Source organism: Electrophorus electricus, chromosome 4 (genome assembly GCF_041902795.1).
Source record: "Electrophorus electricus isolate QZ-2024a chromosome 4, ASM4190279v1, whole genome shotgun sequence".
Lineage (NCBI taxonomy): Eukaryota > Metazoa > Chordata > Actinopteri > Gymnotiformes > Gymnotidae > Electrophorus > Electrophorus electricus.
The window spans coordinates 2570536-2589953 of NC_137500.1; the positions used below are offsets into that span (position 1 = coordinate 2570536).

Below are 19418 nucleotides of genomic sequence, written 5' to 3' on the forward strand. Positions count from 1 at the left end.
GAAGTAGGATCTTCTATAGATGTGTATTGTTGAGTAGTGAGTGAGTGTGATGGGGCATCTCTCCTCCACAGAGTGTGTCATTGTGCTGTATCACATCCTCCCCTTCAACACCTGCAGTAGGTCCCAGCTGCAGCAGTGCAGTCTCTGTGCAGTCTGACTGAGGGAGGTTTTTGTACGACTCTCTAACACTGTGTGAACAGCCAGTTACCACCAATGTTGTGGTCACTCTGACAGTAATAATCTCCTGCATCTTCAGTCTGGACTCCTCTGATGGTCAGAGTGAAGTCAGATCCAGATCCACTGCCACTGAAACGATCTGGAATACCTGACAGTTTATATTTAACCTCATAGATCAGGAGTTTAGGAGCTTCTCCAGGTTTCTGCAGGTACCAGAATATCCCTTCATCTCCATCACTCCAGCGGTGCACTGCAGGGTTGGTCCTACAGCTGATGGTGACTGTGTCTCCTGGAAGAGCAGATTTCACTGAATCCTGAGTCACTGTTACCTGACCTCTGGATCCTGGGGAAGAAATAAATAAAATCATAAAAAGGTAACATTTACCTGTACAGATACTTTTGTTTAGTTACTCTAAATCTGTGAATAGTGCATTTTAAATAAGAGTAGTAGACCTGTGTCACATGGATAGTTCACCACAGAGGTAAAGCAGTGAGTTACCGTGAGTCCAGAGGAGCAGTGTGCAGATGAAGATGGGGATCAAAGTCATGGTTGCTGTGGGTGAAGTTGCTGGTGGAGACAGCTCTCAGTCATGAAGTGTTAAACTCACAGGACTATAAACACTCCCAGAGCACTGAAGCAGGTGCTGCACATGCAAATTTTCCTCTCCCCTCCCTCCCAGTATGAACATTACAGCTCTAAGTGCCCCCTCTCACCCTGTGGCCCAAGAATGAGACATTCTGTTTTCCCTTTCTTGATAGGCTCATGAATATTTTAATAAGCTTGACTGTAGTTAACTACAGGGTTGATATTTTTAACTGTCACAGGATGCTGTGCCAGGCTGGTTCGCATGCCTCGTGCAAGACTTATCCCAGTGGTTGCTCCTGGAAGCCACTGCTATGCTGCCTGTCTACCATGTGTCCACAGACCTGCCTCCTGTTTCACAGGCTTCCCTGCCTGTCCCACCCCAACCTGTGTCTTATGCTGCCTCTGCCCCTGGGTTCCTGCCCCGGCCTGTGTCTCCTGTTCCCCATATGCCTTCTGTGTCTCTGTGGTTGCTTGTTCCTGGTTCTGTCAATGTTCCTGTCCATACATCCATATCTGTTACCATGGTTAAGTTTGTTTCCCTACCCTGCAGTCTTAGTGTTCCCTTGCCCGTCCCGGTGCCTGTGTCCATGCCCATTGTGTGTTTCATTCCTGTACCTGTCTCAGTTGTGTTGAACTCACTATATATATATTTGAATATTGGTTTGTACTCCATGTTTCTTAGCCCCGAGTATTCCTTAGTCTTTGTTATAACCTGATTCCCCTGTTCCCATGTTTTTGTTTGTTTGTAATGTATCCCCATACTCTCCGTGTCAGCTCGTTGACTCTGATTCTGGATGTACCCCTATTAAATCTCGCTCTTCTCCACACATGCGTCCACCTCCTTAACACTCATCGTAACACACAGGCTTTAACGTTGTGTTTGTTCATCTGTTTAAACTCCCGTCAGTGCCTGCCTCAGTGTTGGTCATTGTTTGTCAGCGTAATGTTAGGATCCCTGTTAGTGTAGCCCATGTTATCGTTAGCCTTAAGTGTGTGTGTTTACTGCTAATGTTATACGTGAGTGCCACTATTGTCTTAAATATTTAACTGACATTAAATGTTGCACAAAGTTGAGGGAGTCTGGGCGTCCTGTTCCATGCTCTGCGGCACTCGGGCAGCATTACATTAACAACCAAAGTAGAAAATAAAATGAACCTCTGTGTAAATAAGCTACGTGGTCATTACTATTTAGTTAGTGATGCTAGTAACTAACATTACTAATATTAGCTACTTGCTTTTGATCTCGACAACAACATGAATCAAATTAAAGTTGTTAGCTCACAATGAAACTATCTATTTAAGATGAACTGACCTCAACCAACAAAATGTGTAAAAGAATCACACAGCAGGGCTGGCTGCTTACACGTTGTGGTTGAGATCGTGACGCCAATAAAATTGGAACTGCCTCCCTCACACTGAGGGAAGCTGCTCCATATTGTACTGGGTAAGATACTGTGACATCATCCTTCCAACCCACTAGCCTTTCCCCACCCAGACTTAGGTCACCTTCGCCTGAACACTGATAAGCAACACCTGTCTCTCGTTACATCTCCCTTTATAACATCCCAGTTTCTCCCTTCAAACTTGTGAATTATTGTATTCCTCTATGCATACCAGGTGTTCTTTATTGTCATTGATTCTCCTGGCTTTTGAGCTCTGGTTCCTCTTCAGACTACACCTCATTCCTAGCCCCTTGGATTACCCAGGTTCATGCCTGCTGACCTCATCCGAACTCCCCAGCGTTGACCACCCTACACATCCACCTCGCACCCATTCCTGCCAGTACCAGTAAACTCAGGCACTTGGATCCTCACTTACCTGTGTCTTGGAGTACGTTACAGATACCTACTATGAGTAGATGACAAAGAGGTTTGTAATTCACTCATGCATTTATATTTTTACATGCCAAAAATGTCAAATTTAAATGGTTGGAAAATTCTTTGGAGTCAAATTTGCAGAGTAAACTGAAAAATTGAATTAAAGTTCTGTTAAATATGAAAACAACAAACCCAGTTAACAGTGTGGTTCCTTGGGAAGGGTGTGACATCATCATCATCTGGAATGGTGCAGTTCTGTATGTAATCTGCCATTTTCATTGTTGGTCTGTTGTCATTGTTTTATTCTTCAGAACTGCTGAAGTTTTGACTGTGCAGGTACATGGTGATATCTCCTGGGCTAGAATGTGGACTGGTGTATGCAAATTTTAGGGGCATAAATATTAATGAGTGAAGACTGTTGTGTAATATTCTAGGATTCTGTAACTGGCTCATTTTACTGCCTTGTTTTGCTTATATGCGATTTGTATTTGAAAGCGGAGTAAACAGTGTTCGAGGTTCACAGTATGTCAGTTCCATGTACCAAACTCTACTTATTCAACTTTGCCAAGGTAAGTGCCATTTTCCATTTAATTAGACTCTCCATTGTAGTTTTGAAAGCCTCTCTACTCTACACAGTCTGCTACTCATCTGCTCTTCCATGGTGAGATCTTCTTTACCCATAGCAGGTTACATCCCTGTAACAACATTGACCCAGAGTCACTGTGAGAATCCAACTGCAGTTTATTGCAAATGAAACCAACATGAATGATAAGCCAAACAGTGCAAGGAGCATGAGGGTTGCATGACAGTACCTCGATAATCCAGGTTTACTGAGACCCTCCCAGCTCATTTTGGACATTTTGGGTTTCACAAAAGATGATATTAAGTCCTGCTGAGTTAATCTACCAACTTCAGCTTTGACACAAAACTGCTCTGTGCTAAAATGAAGCTGAAGCCTAGCTCACTTTGATTTGTACTGTTGGACAGACCCTATGATGCTGTGGGTTTGACAGCTGGAACAATGATCAAAAACAATGTTGAAGCACAGTACTGTCAAATAAATCGAAACAAACCTAGCATATCCCATTTATTTTTCTATTATGTATATTACATCTTAACAAGCTTTGACTTTTAGATTACAATATTTTTGAAAAAAAGTTTGGTTAGGTTTTCTGTTGTTAATGTTATGGATAAATTTACACATAGTATCACACAGAACAGAAACTTATTTAGTTTATTAATTTTAGTAAAATGCAGCTTTGTCTACTTCTGAATATATATTTATATTAAAGGCCAGAATGTACTAGGCATAGTTAGCTATATATAGTAGTTTGAACTCAGGTTTACATTTTTAGGCCTCTCTGTCTATGAATAAATGTGGTAGTAAATACAAGGCTGTTGATTCTCCCAATGCACTGACCTCAGATGACAGAGAACACACTTATTTAAATAAATGATATTTTACCGTGTATCACAGGCTGATCTTCAGTGAGCAAAATAAATATGTAGTTGTCATTGTTCACTCAAAACTAAACACAAAGAAGCGTACCTCTGTTTTAATTACATGATCAGCAGGTTTTTGTTATGTATTTATTCATTTATTTGGTATTTATTGTTTCTTCTTGTTGGTTTCAATTGTGCAATGTGACCTTTGCTATTTCTGTGCAATACACTGTAGAAAAAATAGTAAAGACAGATGAATATATCAGGAAAACTCTTTATAATTGGCCAAGTGTGGGTAAGAGTCTGTTGTGTTTTGTAAATCTGTGTCTTTGTTCTGGTCTCTGCACAATTGGAGATCACTGGCTCTCTGCCTCTGAGAAGAAGATGAGCAATGTGTCAGACAACTGCAATTCCTGCAAGAGCTTCACCTGGGTCTCATTAGCTCTGTTCTGGGAGATGTCCAAGGTTCTGAAGCACATTGAGGTCCATGTTGCTAAAACAAATGTTACTACCCAGTCTAGGTAGGGTCAGTGACAGAAATGATTAAATGATGAATTGGGGTTAGCAACAAACACACAATAAACTAAAATGATCAGACCATATTTACCTTTCATATGTTTTCACGCATCAAAGCTGGACATGCTGGACTATCAAGTGTCTTCTTTCATCACAGTAAAAACACTCCCATTTCTGAAGGACTTCACTGGTTTTCTGTGGGGTAACTGGACTGCCCTTGCAACCAGATACACTGATCCTGGATCAGCTTGTGTACATGGATAATATGTTTAACACACTGAAGTCTTGGTGTCATGCTCCCAGTCCCACTGGTCACGTGGTAGGGCCCACCTCATGCAGTGTGACTTCACTTTGTATTATTTGTAACCACGCCTCCCTTGTTTGCACACACCTGCACATGGTTGAATGTGATTGTCGGTATGTATTTAAACCCCTGCTGGTGTGTGTATCTTTGTTGGTCATTGCCTTTGTTCATGTCATTGCTGTTAAATGTGTTAATCTCTGGTTTTTCACATTGTCAATGCCCGTGTTTGTGTTTATCTTTATCATTGCATGTGAGTGCCAATGTTGTATGTGTCCTATAATAAATGTTTGTCTACATCGATGGAGTCTGTTCATCTTGTTCTTCACCCTGTGGCACTCGGGACATTACAGAATGACCAGCCACCACAGGATGCCAGCTCCCTCAGCTAAGAATGGACTTCCTAGCGGGAGGTGTGTAGGCAACCCCGCACAGCCACCTGGATCCCATGAGATTGGGGAGAGGACTGCAACCGGTATCTGTGTCCACTCTGGAGGTGGAGGGGAACACCCCCAGGAATTTCTTGGGGGGGCGGCTGAGGCTATCGAGCTTGGGACGAGGAGGACCAATGTGCCCTGCAACAACCAGAAAGAGGGCAGTTGGGTGCAGCTAGCGGGATCTCTGGAAGTTAGCGCTAAAGCCTGAGTCCCTTCCCTTCAGTGGGCTCACCAGCGAGACTGGAGGGGTCTGCCCAAAGCCTCGGAGGCAAACCACCACTGGGGCTCTCCGAGAGTGGCTGGTGAAAGGAGGACCATTAGGGGAGGTAGCATGTTTGGAACCGGGGCAGACATGCACCCCCAGGTGTCCTGTAGGGCCAGGGACACATCTCCAGTGCCTGCCCTTTTGGTGGACACTGTGTCTCAGTGCCTTTTTGGTTTTTGTTAAGGCACATCTGTTTGCTGTGATATATTGTGTTTAGGCTGGGTCTCTACGAAGGGGTGGTCACCGCTGGATGTCATAGCTGTGCCTTCGGAGTCGGTGGACCCACCAAGTAACATTTTCCGGACTGCCCTGCGAGAGGCACGGACTCTGCCTTTCTTTCTCGAATATCGAGACCTCCCTAGGTGAAGGCTACCGGTCCACCTTGTGTTGGGTGGGTGCCATGCATGGCCATTTCTTTGTGATTGTGTACATATATACATGGCAGCCTGGGGTCCGCAGTCCCAAGAAGGATGCATCGGGAGCCGCACCCCTTGGAGGGGGGTTCTGTCACGGAGTCTGTTCGTCCTGTTCCTTGCCCTGTGTTTTTGCATATTTTCTTAATGTCACTTTAAAGGTTCTTACTTATATATACATTTACTGATATTTGAACAAAATGTGCATTTTCAATTTCAGATCAATGTATTGTTTTGTCAAGAACCAGTGGAGGGCAGCCTCACATAGTTTAATGCATCTTAACTTTTGTTTGTTTACATTGTCTCTCTCTATGAATGTTGTTTTGAAGTACTGAAGCTGCTGTCGAGCAAAAACAAGGCAGTAAATAAATAAACATTTTATTGGATCATTATTTGTTTATATAGTAGAATTTCACAGTAAATTTAACAGGACTGTTCAGATAGAACTCTTTAATTAGTCCTCTTACTTTTCTCAGCATTTGATTATTGATTCTGCAAAGTTATATTGACCAAGTCCAAATTGTATCCAAAGGTAAATTTCTATTAAAATATTTGTTGATATTTTAATCACCAGATATTTTGATAATACAAATTAAGACTAATTTTAACATTTGAAAAACACACAAAAGGGAAATGTATAGGCTGCAATAAAATAATATTAATTCATTGTTTTTAGTCTTTATAATGCCTAGATATTTCCATGCATAGTTTAAAATGATAAATTGTTTTAGTTCATTATTTTTTTGAAAAAGGCTTGCTAAAGCGCAGAGAGAGCGGCTTCTTTAGAGCAGGAGGTTTTTGTACGATCACTGAACGAGTTTGTGTCACTGTGGTACACTTTTGGTGGCGGCACAAAACTCTCAGTTGGACGTAAGTAACTTTCACTGCTTATCCAAAAGTTGCTGTTTTCTGAAATCATAATCGATATGTCTGATGTTTGATAATAATGCAGACTTAAAAATATGTTGCTGTTGCATTTCTTGTGCTTTGCTGGGCAACAACTATTACGACGTAAGTTATCTAATAATAGAAAGTATGTATGTATTTTATTGTATTATTTTAAAAATGTAAAAAGCTTTTGGGTAAGTCTTTTTTGCCTTTTTCTCAAAACGAATGAAGTCGAAGCTACATATTACGCGTAAATAGTGGAGAGAGCGGTGTGTTTAGATCAGGAGGTTTTTGTAAGGACAGTAAACGAGATTGTAACACTGTGGTGGACTTTCGGTGGCGGAACAAAGCTATCATTTGGACGTGAGTAGGCTTTAAGTTTTCTTCACTGTTAATCCACATTATGTAACGTTGCGTCAGTATGCACGGTGATTTTGTAAACTACCCGTAATCTTTTTAGACTAATTGTGATTTTGTTAAGTATCTTCCTATATCATCGTTGCTATGTCGTTATAGACCTTTTAATATATACCGATGGAGAGTGTACTTAATTGTCGTTCAGTAGTAAGAACATGCACATTTCAGAAATATCTCTCCACAAACCTTCATCTGCATGTTGGGTTTATTTTGAAAGGCAGAAATATCGGTGCCTGACTGGAACTTATCGGTGCAGTTCATTTTTACCACAATACTCGCATACTGAAGATCAAAACGTTCGCTGTTACAAATACTCAAATTCCTGTATTATACATCTAGAACACAGTGATGTATGTCTTTAGATAAATTATCTTGATTTGGATGTTGCCTTAAATGTTGTTATCAGCGTACAAAACTATGAAAAATATCTCTAAAAACACAATTTTTTAATTAATTGCTATGATTCTAAAGTCTACATATATCTAACGCATAAACATTAACGATACGATGTGGAATAGTTTAAAGGGATCACCGAATTCAGTTTCATACACACGCGCACAAAACTCTTGGATTTAAGTTACTTTCACTCCTTACTCAAAATTAATTTAGTTTCTGTATTTGTTTTTCTATCTTTATTTATCTTTATTTCTAATTGTATATTGCATGTATGTAGTATCTTTGATAACTATTTTCATTACAAAAAAGAAAAGAAAACAAGCGTCTTTGGGGTTGTATCGTTCACTAACTCTGAAGCTAAACTACGGCGCTGTAAAGAGAGGAGACGGCAGTGTGTTTAGAGCAGGTTTATGTACGGACCTTAAACGAAGTTAGTGTGGAGGACAATGGACGTAAGAAAAACTTTACTTTTTATTCCCAGTAAATCACAGTTTTAAGTAGGTATTGTTTTTAAATAAAGCTCTCTTTATTAAAGCGCATTAAATGTCATTTTATACGCACATTTTTCCTAACCGTTGCAGTGTTATTGCGAGCTTTTAGTGTAAGTCGAACCACATTATTATCGTTTTTTATCAAAAGCATAAATGTTTCAGCAATATCCGTCATCAATCCTTAATGTATGTATGATTATAAATCGTAATGGTTTAAATGTTTCATGAATGAAATATAGTCAGTTTTAATGTTCAGGGAAAATAGCATGGAAAATAAAGCTTGCTGATGTAATACATTTTTGACTTCAGTTCCACAAAAAATAAATGAATAAATAAATAAAATAAAATAGAATAATATAAATAATAAAAGAGGAAGTGAAACACAACTGATTTTCCTGCTAAAGGTTCCTGCCTGTCTGAGCTGTAGACCGTGTTGGGTCTCCTAGGTGACAGCCCGCCCACCCTCACGGTCCTGCCCCCCTCCAGTGTACAGCTGCAGCAGGAGAAGGTCACACTCGTGTGTCTGGCCAACAAGGGCTTCCCCTCAGACTGGAAGCTGAGCTGGAAGGTGGCTGGTAGCAGCTGGAGCTCGGGGGTGAGCCAGAGCTCCGGGCTTCTGCAGAAGGACGGCCTCTACAGCTGGAGCAGCACCCTGACCCTCCAAAAGGAGGAGTGGCTGAAGAAGACAGTGACCTGTGAGGCCACCAAGGACTCCCGGTGTCCTGTCACACAGACACTGAGTAGAGAGCAGTGTGCTGAGGCGTGAAACTCCCACATGTGTACTGAAGTATGCTCCTCTCGCTCATTAATGTGCTGTCTTTTAGATAGTCTGTGTTTATTATGCAAATGTTCATCTGTTGGTCAAAATTAAATAAAAAAAATTTGAACAAACAACATTATAGTCTCTTAATTAAATATTCTGTGCCAACACTGCCACACAATAAATGCCTTTAAAAGTGTTAATTGTCTGGACTTCAGAACTGCTAATGTGTGATGAATTATAAGACTAAACCTTGATGACGTTGCCATTTGACCATTCCTGGTAAAGTTTGTTAAGGAACCAGGAAATAAGATGACTCAACATAAGTTTCATTCACTAGAAACTGTAATGTTTAAGTGTATTTTTGGAACATTGTATTTTTGGACCATTATGGTGTGTGTGCTCAACCATCTTTGGCCCTCTCCATATACCATAATATTATTATTTATTTTTGTAAATTGATGTCTGAAGCTAACTGCATATCACTGTTTAGCACAAGCTGGGCCATTTCGAAAGAATATTGTCACGGGTCTCATAGGAGGTAATAAAGTTGTTTTTTTTTATCGCAAAAAAGTACACGTTTTATATTTAAAAAATATTTATACTTTTTATTGAAAACCCACAGACAGCATATTTTCTCAATGGATTTTATAATAGTAAATCTATGCTCCAGGCCTCTGGTATCTGTTTGTATAAAATAAAGCTTCAGGCTAAACATAATAAATGTAACAGTAAAGAACTGCTTAATGTTTGTTATGTTTTATATTATTTGAGGCAGAGTCACACAGTGCATTAATGATACAGACATGTCCTTCATGCCAAAACAAAATTAGTGTTTGTGTGAGAGAAAGAAAACAAATACTACCAAATACTCTCTACCATCTTCCATGAGGAGCTCTACCATCTTCCATGATGACCTCAGTCAGTTGTCATGTAATGTAACACGCTTATACAGCCCTGAACAATGGAGTTTACAGTCTGAAGAATGCTCTTTTTTTCTTAATTCACCATTTGGCTGGTTTTGATTATTGAGTTTTATTATCACTGCAATAAAGCTTCATTTTGAACTTGGTCTGTTCTTGTGTCATTTTAATATTCATTATCTGCACTGTAAGATTCTTTGTTCTGGAGTGTGTTGTGCTTGACTAAGTTGGGCTAATGTAAGTTGAACATCTGCAAAAAGTGTTGTTCTATTCTGGGAAGGAACAGGTTTCTCAGGGCTGTAAACATAAATCTGTTTCACCCCACTGCTCTCGCTCTCTTTCACTATGACTGGTATTTGACATTAATAGAGACTAGTTTAAGTTCTTCATTTTTTGTCTGAACATTATGTACACAGGCAAAGGAAATAATTACTAATAAAACAATATTCAGATTGGATAAAAATTATGTTCTCAACTAAGTAAGTTTATATAATGAATAAAAAATGTATTTAACAAATGTCATGGAATGCTCCCCCTTCACAAGTCATGTGGTTTGGGGGGAATTACGTTTGTTGTCACGCCCCCTACACGATGGCACGCACCTGTACGGGGTTCACGTTGAGTGTATGTCTGTTTATTTAAAGCCCTATCAGTGTGGGCCTCATGGTTGGTCGTTGTTAGTGTTAGTGTAATGTTAGTGTTAATGAGTGTGTAGCCGCTGTTAGTATAACCCAAAGTTTGTACCATTTTAAGTTGTCGTTGTTGTTTGTGTGTTCCTGTCTATTTAGTGTTATTATGTGTGAGTGCCACGCGTGTCCTTTATGTTTCATTTCATTAAATGTTTCACATCGTCAAGGGAGTCTGTGCCTCCTGCTCAACGCCCTGTGGCACTCGGGCCGTGACAGCAAATAAATGAATGAATGAATGAACAATCACATACTTGAATGCTTCTGTCCATTTCAGTGTGACTTTGTAGGTATTTTATTATTTCTCTATTAGCAGTATAGCATTCTATAGTAAGATTCTATACTAAGATAAGACTACACTAACCCCCTAAGTGAAAACACAGACAATAAAACCCAGGGCACAAACACAACGGCATCCACTCTCTACTTATCAGAGCACACAAATAGATACATAATATATACAAATACATACCTACTATATACAAATAGGTAAATAATATATACAAATTTACAACAGTGGCCAAGTTAGAGGGATCAAACAAGCTCAGAATCAGAGTAAGGGGAGAAAGAGACCAAGCACTGAATCAAATATCAGAACTGTCACTAGAACAAACAGATGTCCAAAATATCATCTTTCTCTTTCTTCTTCCTCCAATACACTTCCTTATATCCCTCCTTGGGGCAGGGCCTTGTTTCAGGACTGGACAGTGAGTATGAAGATCTGTAGAGGAACTCTGGACTGGGTCTGGGAAAACTAACTGGAGAGAACAGAGCTCCACACACACATACATATGACACAGGGGGACACAGGACGTAATTACTGTCTCATGCTCTTCACCTGCAGGTCAACAGCATTAATGTGACTGTCCCCACTTTTACATCTTAATGAGTTAAATATAAATGTAAATGTTGTGATAATCTTGTGTTCTTCAGTGTGGAGGTGCAGGTGTATCCAGTACAGTTCAGAAGCAGCCCTTCACTCTCTGTTCTGTAATGGTGATTTATATCAGTGGATGTGTGGAAGCACATGAGCAGACAGCACTCCAGTTGTCTGGTAGATGTGGGGACACTTTAGGAGGAAGGATTTCTTGTCTGCTTATGTTCTGGTCCTCCTGGACTACTTTCTCCTTATCTGTGGTTTATGTGGTTCAGCTGCTGCAGGTATTCAGACTGTGAAATGTGTCCTTTTAATTATCATTACCATGATACACACACACAGATTTTTGTTGTTTGTTCATGATTCTTTTGTTTACTTTGCTTCTGTTACCTTTGGGATCACTGACTGTATTTCCAGTGTGTTACAGCAAGGTTTTGACCACTAGCTGCATAAATCCTTGTACATGTTGTTTAACTCCAGGTGAGGTCTGATCCGCACTGTGACTATTTCATCCATTTCTGTAATTACCATCATTACACCCTGGTTTGCCAGTTTCCTTATCCTGTAGCAGATAATAATTTTGACCAAATAAAAGTGTGAAGTTATAATTAATTAATTATAATTAATAATTAAGTTTTAAAATATTGATTAATACATATGATTGTATTGTTAATTCTGGTTTAAAACTTAACATAATAAAAGTGTGTGTAATAAAAGAGACTCCCTCCACTGTGACATACATTTATGATGTTACACAGACAATATAAACAACAGTGGCACTCACACATGAACACACACTTAACATTAACAAAGATTATACAATCTTGATTTGAATACACCAACGAACATTACCGCAACATCTACATAGACAATGACCAACAATGTTGCACTAGCAGGGGTTTATGTACACTGACGAACATACAACACTAAACTCTGTGCAGGTGCGTGCAATCAAGGGGGCGTGGTTACAGATAACAGCCGTGAATCCCACTGCATGCATGGTGGGGGGAGCATTCCATGACAGAACCCCCTCACAAGGGGCGCGGCTCCCGACGCAACCGACCGCAGGACAGCGAGCCCCAGGCTGCCGTGTACACACACACACACACACAGCACGGCAATGCCCGGTGCCCACCCAGCACAAGGTGGGCTAGGTGCCGCCAACAAGGGAGGCCTCTTAGTAGGAGGGAGAAAGGTAGAGTCCTTGCCTCTCTCAGGTCAGTCTGGTACGATCCAAATAAAAGGATGATGCGCCTGTACACACAAAAGGTGCAAAAACACACACACAGAAGCGCCTACACACAGACACAAAAGGCGCTGTCACGCAGGTGCAGGAAGCGTGTCCTTGACCCCGCTGGACACGCAGGGGTGCACATCCGCCCCGGCTCCGGGCGTGCTTCTCCCTTTAACAGTCGTCCTTTTGCTCACGGCTCTAGGAGCACCCCAGAGGCAATCCATCTCCGGGGCTTTGGACGGGCCCTTCCAGTCCTCCTGGTGAGTCCACGGAAGTGGAGGAACTTGGGCTTTACCCTCGCTACCCAGAGACCTAGCCGGCTCCACCAAACCTCCATCACCGCAGCCCCTGTGGAGCCCTTCGGGTCCTGGCTCGGCAGCCCTAGGCCCCCCCCCAAAAAATTCCATAGGGTGTTCCTCTCCTCCTCTGGAGTGGTTGCGAACACCGGTCGCGGTCCTCTCCCCAAGATCCAGAGATCCCGGCAGCAGCATGGGATGTGCTTAAGAACCTCCTTTCAGGAAGTTCATTTACCGACAAGCGAGTCGGTGTCCTGTGATGGTTGGTCATTCTGTCACAGTGTAATGTATGCACACACGTAGAAGAGGATCCAGTTGCAGGGGTTTTATTTTAGCAACTAAACTAATACATGCAGTAAGATAGGTAAGCGTGGTCGGGTCAGTCCGGGGTCGATGCACGGTGCAGCATTCAGGAGGTGTCCGAGGGTTAGGCAGGAGTCAATAACCAGGAAAACACACAGGATGAGTAAATGCTCAGTATGCCACATAGGTAAAGTAATACGTTCTGACTAGTATACAGGGAGGAGAAGTTTCTAAAGGGGTTGGTAATGAGGGGAATAGGAATCAGGTGTGTGCTAAAATTCTAGTGAGTCAGATCAGGGTGTGTGTGCGAGTGGGCGTGGCTGTGCGGGGCTGAGGGTTGTTCCCGGGGTTCGTAACAGACGGTGGCCCGAGTGTTGTGGGGCAGGACGAACAGACTCCCTCCACTGTGACGTACATTTATTACGTTAACACACAGACAACAATGGCACTTATGCACAACAGCATTCCATGACAGCAGGTTTTATGCAGAGCCCAATCAAATTCAATAATTCATTTCAGCTTCAGTAAAATATTAAATCATTTAATAATTCATTTAATAATGAATTAATTGTTTTGCAATTATTTTCCTTCCTTCTTAGCATAGCAAATTTGTGTATAAATGGTTAAAATTGTGACTTTTTCCCTGAGGCGAAATTCTCTGGATGATGTATTAAGCTTCACTTCAACAATAATTCTAGATTTTCACCCTGTCTGTCCCATGTCCTGACATGATCCAAAAATTGAGTTCGCAGAACTTTAAAATAATTATTTTATTCTAAAAAGAAGGAAGAATTAACTATACATACCAGTATTTCCTCAGCTGCCTTCCTCCAAGGTTCTCCAAGGAAAAAAAAACAGCAGTAAAAGTAAAAGAAGATTAAAGTTAAGGATTAAAGAATCCCATATAAAGTAACTCAGACCAGTTCACTAGCTAGTGCTCACCTGCCCTTATAGAACACAGTGATGTGTTCATATATTACTGCCTTTGTCCAGAACCTGAGTATGGAAGCAGGACATTATCAGGGGTTGGTTTAAAGGAAAGACATTAACCTGCTACATATGTAGTGATGTAAGTATCTATTACACAATGATGTCAATTTAAAAGATCAAACAGTTCAGTATTGTAGTGTTTTGCAGTTGATGAGTTGAGCTGAGTGCAGATTTAACAACTCTGCAGCTGTTCTCAGATCAGTCTGTTTGAGTCAGAGCAGTTCCTCTACAACTGAGGGAGGTTTTTGTACGGTGCTCTAACACTGTGTGAATGGCCAGTTGTTGCTCTGTTGACAGTAGTAATCTCCTGCATCTTCAGCCTGGACTCCAGTGATTTTTAGAGTGAATTCTGTACCAGATCCACTACCACTGAAACGATCTGGAATCCCAGTGTGACGGTTTGATGCAGCATAGATCAGGAGTTTAGGAGCTTCTCCAGGTTTCTGTAGGTACCAGTGGAGGTAACTGCTAACACTCTCACTGGCCCTGCAGCTGATAGTAACAGTCTGTCCTGGTTGAAAAGACTGAGATCCTGGAGTCTGAGTGAGGATTATCTCCCCAAAGGATTCTAAAAATAATCACATACAAAATAACATTTAAATTTGGAAGAATTTTAAATAAATAAAATCCAAATTAAACATATTGTAACTCTGAGAATTAAAATTGCAGCAAATAAACATAACCATCCAAAGCCAAGTAAAAATGAAAACTAAACTTATTTCAGTTTGTCTCACCCTGAGTGAGGAGTCCCAGGGTCCCCAGCAGTAGAATGAGTGACATCATCATTGTGCTGTGTGTCAGTGTGTGTTAAAGGACTGAACACTCTCTGATCACCACTACAGCTCTTAAAGTGTGTGGAGCAGTGAAGCAGCTCACATATGCAAACAGGACAACTGGCATTTCACCTCACAGCACTAGTTTGTATGTCTGATTCACTTTATCAAATAAATGATAAAATCACTCCTCTTATCTCATCTTAGAGCTCTCAGTAATGCTCCCTTATGTGCTGCACTCTCACATTCAGTCATGATTTTTCTACACGTGACATAATTGAGCTCATGTTTGTATTGATGACACCTGTGTTATGTCTGCATCAGCAGAACATTTAGATAAGACAGTATGTAATGTCTACATTCAATGACACTACAGACACGGAAGCTGAATTGGAACTCTCCTTTTTAATAGGTCATTCACCCAAGTTATATGAGTAACACTGCCACCTAGTGGTGAATATAGATAGCAGCAAGTTTAAGCAATACACTTTTCCTCCCCCCTTACTAAGAAAGTCTTAGTAATTGCAAATCTCTATCTTTTTTTCTAGAGGTAGAGGGTAGACTGCATCTGACTTTGAACCAGTTAAGGGGAATATTCTGCCCCGTAACAGAACAGGCTCCCTACAGCAGACAATACTCTGGGTCTCAGAGCATCAAGACGAGTACACAACTGCAGCCCTGATGTGGAGTGTTACAGTAGGTCAGCAAAAAAGTGTCTAAACTCTGCTGAACAGTAGTGGAGGAGGACTTGGAGGATCTCAGTGCAAACTTGCACAAACCTTTCAGCTGGATGGTTTGCAATTGAGCGAATGTGCTTGACATGGTTGGCCTTTAGGAATTCAATGAACTACTGTCTAATGCATTGTGGTCCATTATCACTGACAAGAACCTCAGGTTTTGCATAACAGCTGAACAGAGTCCTCAGTACTCAAATGGTCCTGTCTGTGGTTGTGGAGTCCATGAGCTTCACTTTAGGCCACTTTGAATGGCCGTCCACAGTGACCATGAGCATATAGCCTTCACTTGGGCTTGCAAAGTCCACATGTGTCTGCGCCAAACCTTCAAGTGGAGAGGAGCATGGCACAGTATGTTCTGAATCTGCTGGCAGGACTGACAATTCTTAGCCTGAAGCTCAATGTTAGCATCAGGACCAGGCCACCACACACAGCTACAGGCTTTAGCCTTCATTCTGACCACCCCAGGATGGCCAGTGTGCAACTCTTCAAGGATTCTTGAGCTCAGTTTAGGAGGGACAGTGACTCTCATGGCCCACATTAAGCACCCTTGCTGAACAGACAGTTCATTGAACTGAGTAAGGAAAGGTGTCAACTCACTGTCACTTGCATTACTCACTGATTCCTTGCATGTCCAGCGTCAGGACTGCTGATAGGTTGGGTCTGTGTCTCATAACCAATGCCACTGGAGCTCACTGGTAGTGTGCAAGCCTGCGGCATCAATTTTGAATCCCAAATGCTCCAAAGAATCTTTGAATAATTCATACTTTTCCTTTTCAGCTCACAAGCCAAAGTCCTCCAAATGTCCAAGAACTGCATCCAAATGCTCAGTGTGTTCAGCATCAGTACGTCCTGTTACCAGAATATCACCCAGATAGCAGTGGATGTTAAATAGACCCTGCAGCATCTGGTCCACACCCTTCTGAATGATAGCTGGCACTGAGGCAATAGAAAAGGTAGATGATTATAACAAAAGAGGCCCTTCTGTGTGGTGATTGTCAGGAGCTTTTGTGAATTTTTGTCAACATGCATTTGCAGATAGGCATGTGACAGGTCTCTCTCTCCCTCTCTCTCTCTCTCTCTCTCTCTCTCTCTCTCTCTCTCTCTCTCTCTCTCTCACACACACACACACACAAACACACACACACACACACACACACACAGAACCAGCTGCATGATCCCAATCAGTCTGGCTTCAAACCGGCACATTTTACAGAAACAGCCCTCATAGCAGTGATGGAGAATCTTCATGCTGCTAAAGCATGCTTCATGCTACTAAACTGTCATCTGTTTTGATTCTTCTAGACCTTTCAGCAGCTTTGGACACAGTGAACCACAACATTCTCCTCTGTTCTCTCCAGGATTGGTGTGACTGGCTCTACATGGAGATGGTTGCAGTCCTACCTGGAGGGACGGTTCTATCAGGTGACATGGCCCCTTTCTCTTCTCTTTGTATACTCGTTCTCTTGGTGATGTAATATCTTCTCATGGTTTCTCCTACCACTGCTGTACTGATGACACTGAATTATTTTTATTTTTTCCACCCTCTGACACGCAGGTCTCCAGACATATCTCCGCATGCTTGACTGACATTGCGTCATGGATGACAGCCCACCACTTGAAGCTCAGCCCAAGTAAAACCGAGCGTCTGTAAATTCCAGGTACTCCAAACCCTTATCATGACCTCACAATTTCCTTCGAGACCTCCCTGGTATCACCATCCAAAGCTGCTCGTAGCCTGGGCATAACTTTGGAAAGCCAGTTGTCATTCTCAACTCATGTTTCAAATCTAACCCAGTCTTGCAGATTTCTCCTTTGTAACATTCTCACAGGAAGCTACCCAGGTGTTTGTGCAGTCTCTTGTGATCTTAAAGCTAGACTACTGCAACTCCCTACTTCGTAGTTTTCCTCTAAGAGCCATTTAACCTCTACAACTTGTCCAGAATGCTGCAGTACAACTGGTCTTCAATCTTCTGAAGTTCACACACGAGTCCACAGCTGTGTTCCCTTCACTGGCTTCCAAGAACTGCATGTATCAGATTTAAAACCTTGATGCTTGCCTACAAAGCCAAAAACGGACCAGCCCCTTCATACATGTGGTCAATGGTCAAAGCCCAATCCGTACCTCTAGTACTTCGAACCTCAAGTACGGCTCGGCTTGAAATACCATGCTTCAGGTCTCATAGAAGACGAGCATCGAGGCTATTTTCTGTGATGGCTCCAAGATGGTGGAATGAACTCCCACTTGCTGTCTGGACAGCAGAGTCCCTTGCAGTCTTCAAACGCAGACTGAAGACCCATCTGTTCATAGAATATTTAAATGACAACTGACCCTGCTCCCATAATGATTGACTAAATTAGTACTTCTTGTAGGATATTGTTTACTACACTGATGTTGTTTAACAAACTCTAGCACTAATTGTTCATTACACTGTTTATTGTTTAAAAGAGTCATTATGTATTTTGTACTTCTAGGCATCAGCAGGGATCCCTGTATTTCTACAGTATTCTAGATCATTTTTATATTGAACTCCTTTTATATTAACCTACTAGCTAGGTTGTATTCTATGAGTAATTGACAAAGCACTTTTGTAAGTCGCTCTGGATAAGATCATCTGCTACATGCCGTAAATGTAAATTTAAATGATATGATGACCTACATTTTCCAGAGTTATACTCTGTAACGTCACTAAAGGAGAGGCCTTTTTGATTTGATATCTGACATTTTTATTTATAATCACAAGGGGTGTTCTTGTGACATGGGCATGTCCTGGCAGGAACACAAAAGTGAACCTGCAGCGCTGTGTGCATTTTGGCTTTATGGTTCTTTACAGATGTGTGTGTTCAGTAGTGAGAGAGTGTGGTGTGGTTCCTGTCCTCCACAGAGTGTGTCATTGTGCTGAGTGGTGCAGGACAGAAATACATCTGTGATCTACTTGTGGAGTATAAACCCAACAGGCCTCTGAGATCACCAGCAAGCAGTCAGCTAGTCGTGTCTAGAGAGATTTTTAACATCCTTGACATTTAACTTTTCACTTTTAATTTTAGCACTAAAATTCACTTTTGTCTTTTTAAAAAAATTCTGTTTTTTGTATTTTTTACCTACATTTGAACTCTTTGCACTTTAATTTTTAGCCTTTATATTAGTTTGAAGTGTATTTAGATGTTTCTTCTTGACACCTTCCATTTGAAGCTTGTGATTAATCACTTCTTTTTTGTTCTATTATATTTTCCCTTTGCATCAGTAGTTTTATTTATCTGTGTAATCTATTTCTTTTTTTACATAAGCCTTCCTAACATGATGGAACTCAGGATGTTATAAGCTTGTTAGGTAACTCTTTTGTGAAGTATTTTAAATTACCATTGTGTATAAAGTGCTACATAAATAAACTTGTGTTGCTTTGTATCATATCCTCCCCCTCAACACCTGCAGTAGGTCCCAGCTGCAGCAGTGCAGTCTCTGTGCAGTCTGACTGAGGGAGGTTTTTGTACGACTCTCTAACACTGTGTGAACGGCCAGTTACCACCAATGTTGTGTACACTCTGACAGTAATAATCTCCTGCATCTTCAGTCTGGACTCCTCTGATGGTCAGAGTAAAGTCAGATCCAGATCCACTACCACTGAAACGAGCTGGAATTCCTGACTGTAAGCTAGTAGCCCAGTAGATCAGGAGTTTAGGAGCTTCTCCAGGTT

The 19418-nt window shown here is 41.4% G+C and overlaps 5 gene segments (V, D, J or C); 4 read left to right on the plus strand and 1 right to left on the minus strand.

Moving 5' to 3' along the window:
- LOC113568144 (Ig kappa chain V-III region MOPC 63-like) overlaps positions 1–19418 on the minus strand; it is a 230176-nt gene that overhangs the window by 101679 nt on the left and 109079 nt on the right.
- The window catches only part of LOC113568143 (Ig kappa chain V region Mem5-like), a 125925-nt gene that overhangs the window by 79994 nt on the left and 26513 nt on the right, over positions 1–19418 (plus strand). Inside the window, 1 exon segment of the V gene segment in view lies at positions 6788–6825. Within this exon segment, the coding sequence occupies positions 6788–6825 (38 nt within the window).
- The window catches only part of LOC113568146 (Ig kappa chain V region Mem5-like), a 256254-nt gene that overhangs the window by 73187 nt on the left and 163649 nt on the right, over positions 1–19418 (plus strand).
- The window catches only part of LOC145657398 (Ig kappa chain V-III region MOPC 63-like), a 274055-nt gene that overhangs the window by 45639 nt on the left and 208998 nt on the right, over positions 1–19418 (plus strand).
- Positions 6832–9041, plus strand: LOC145657402 (immunoglobulin kappa constant-like). The segment is given in 2 exon segments: positions 6832–6966; positions 8594–9041. Coding segments are annotated over 2 exon segments (369 nt in total).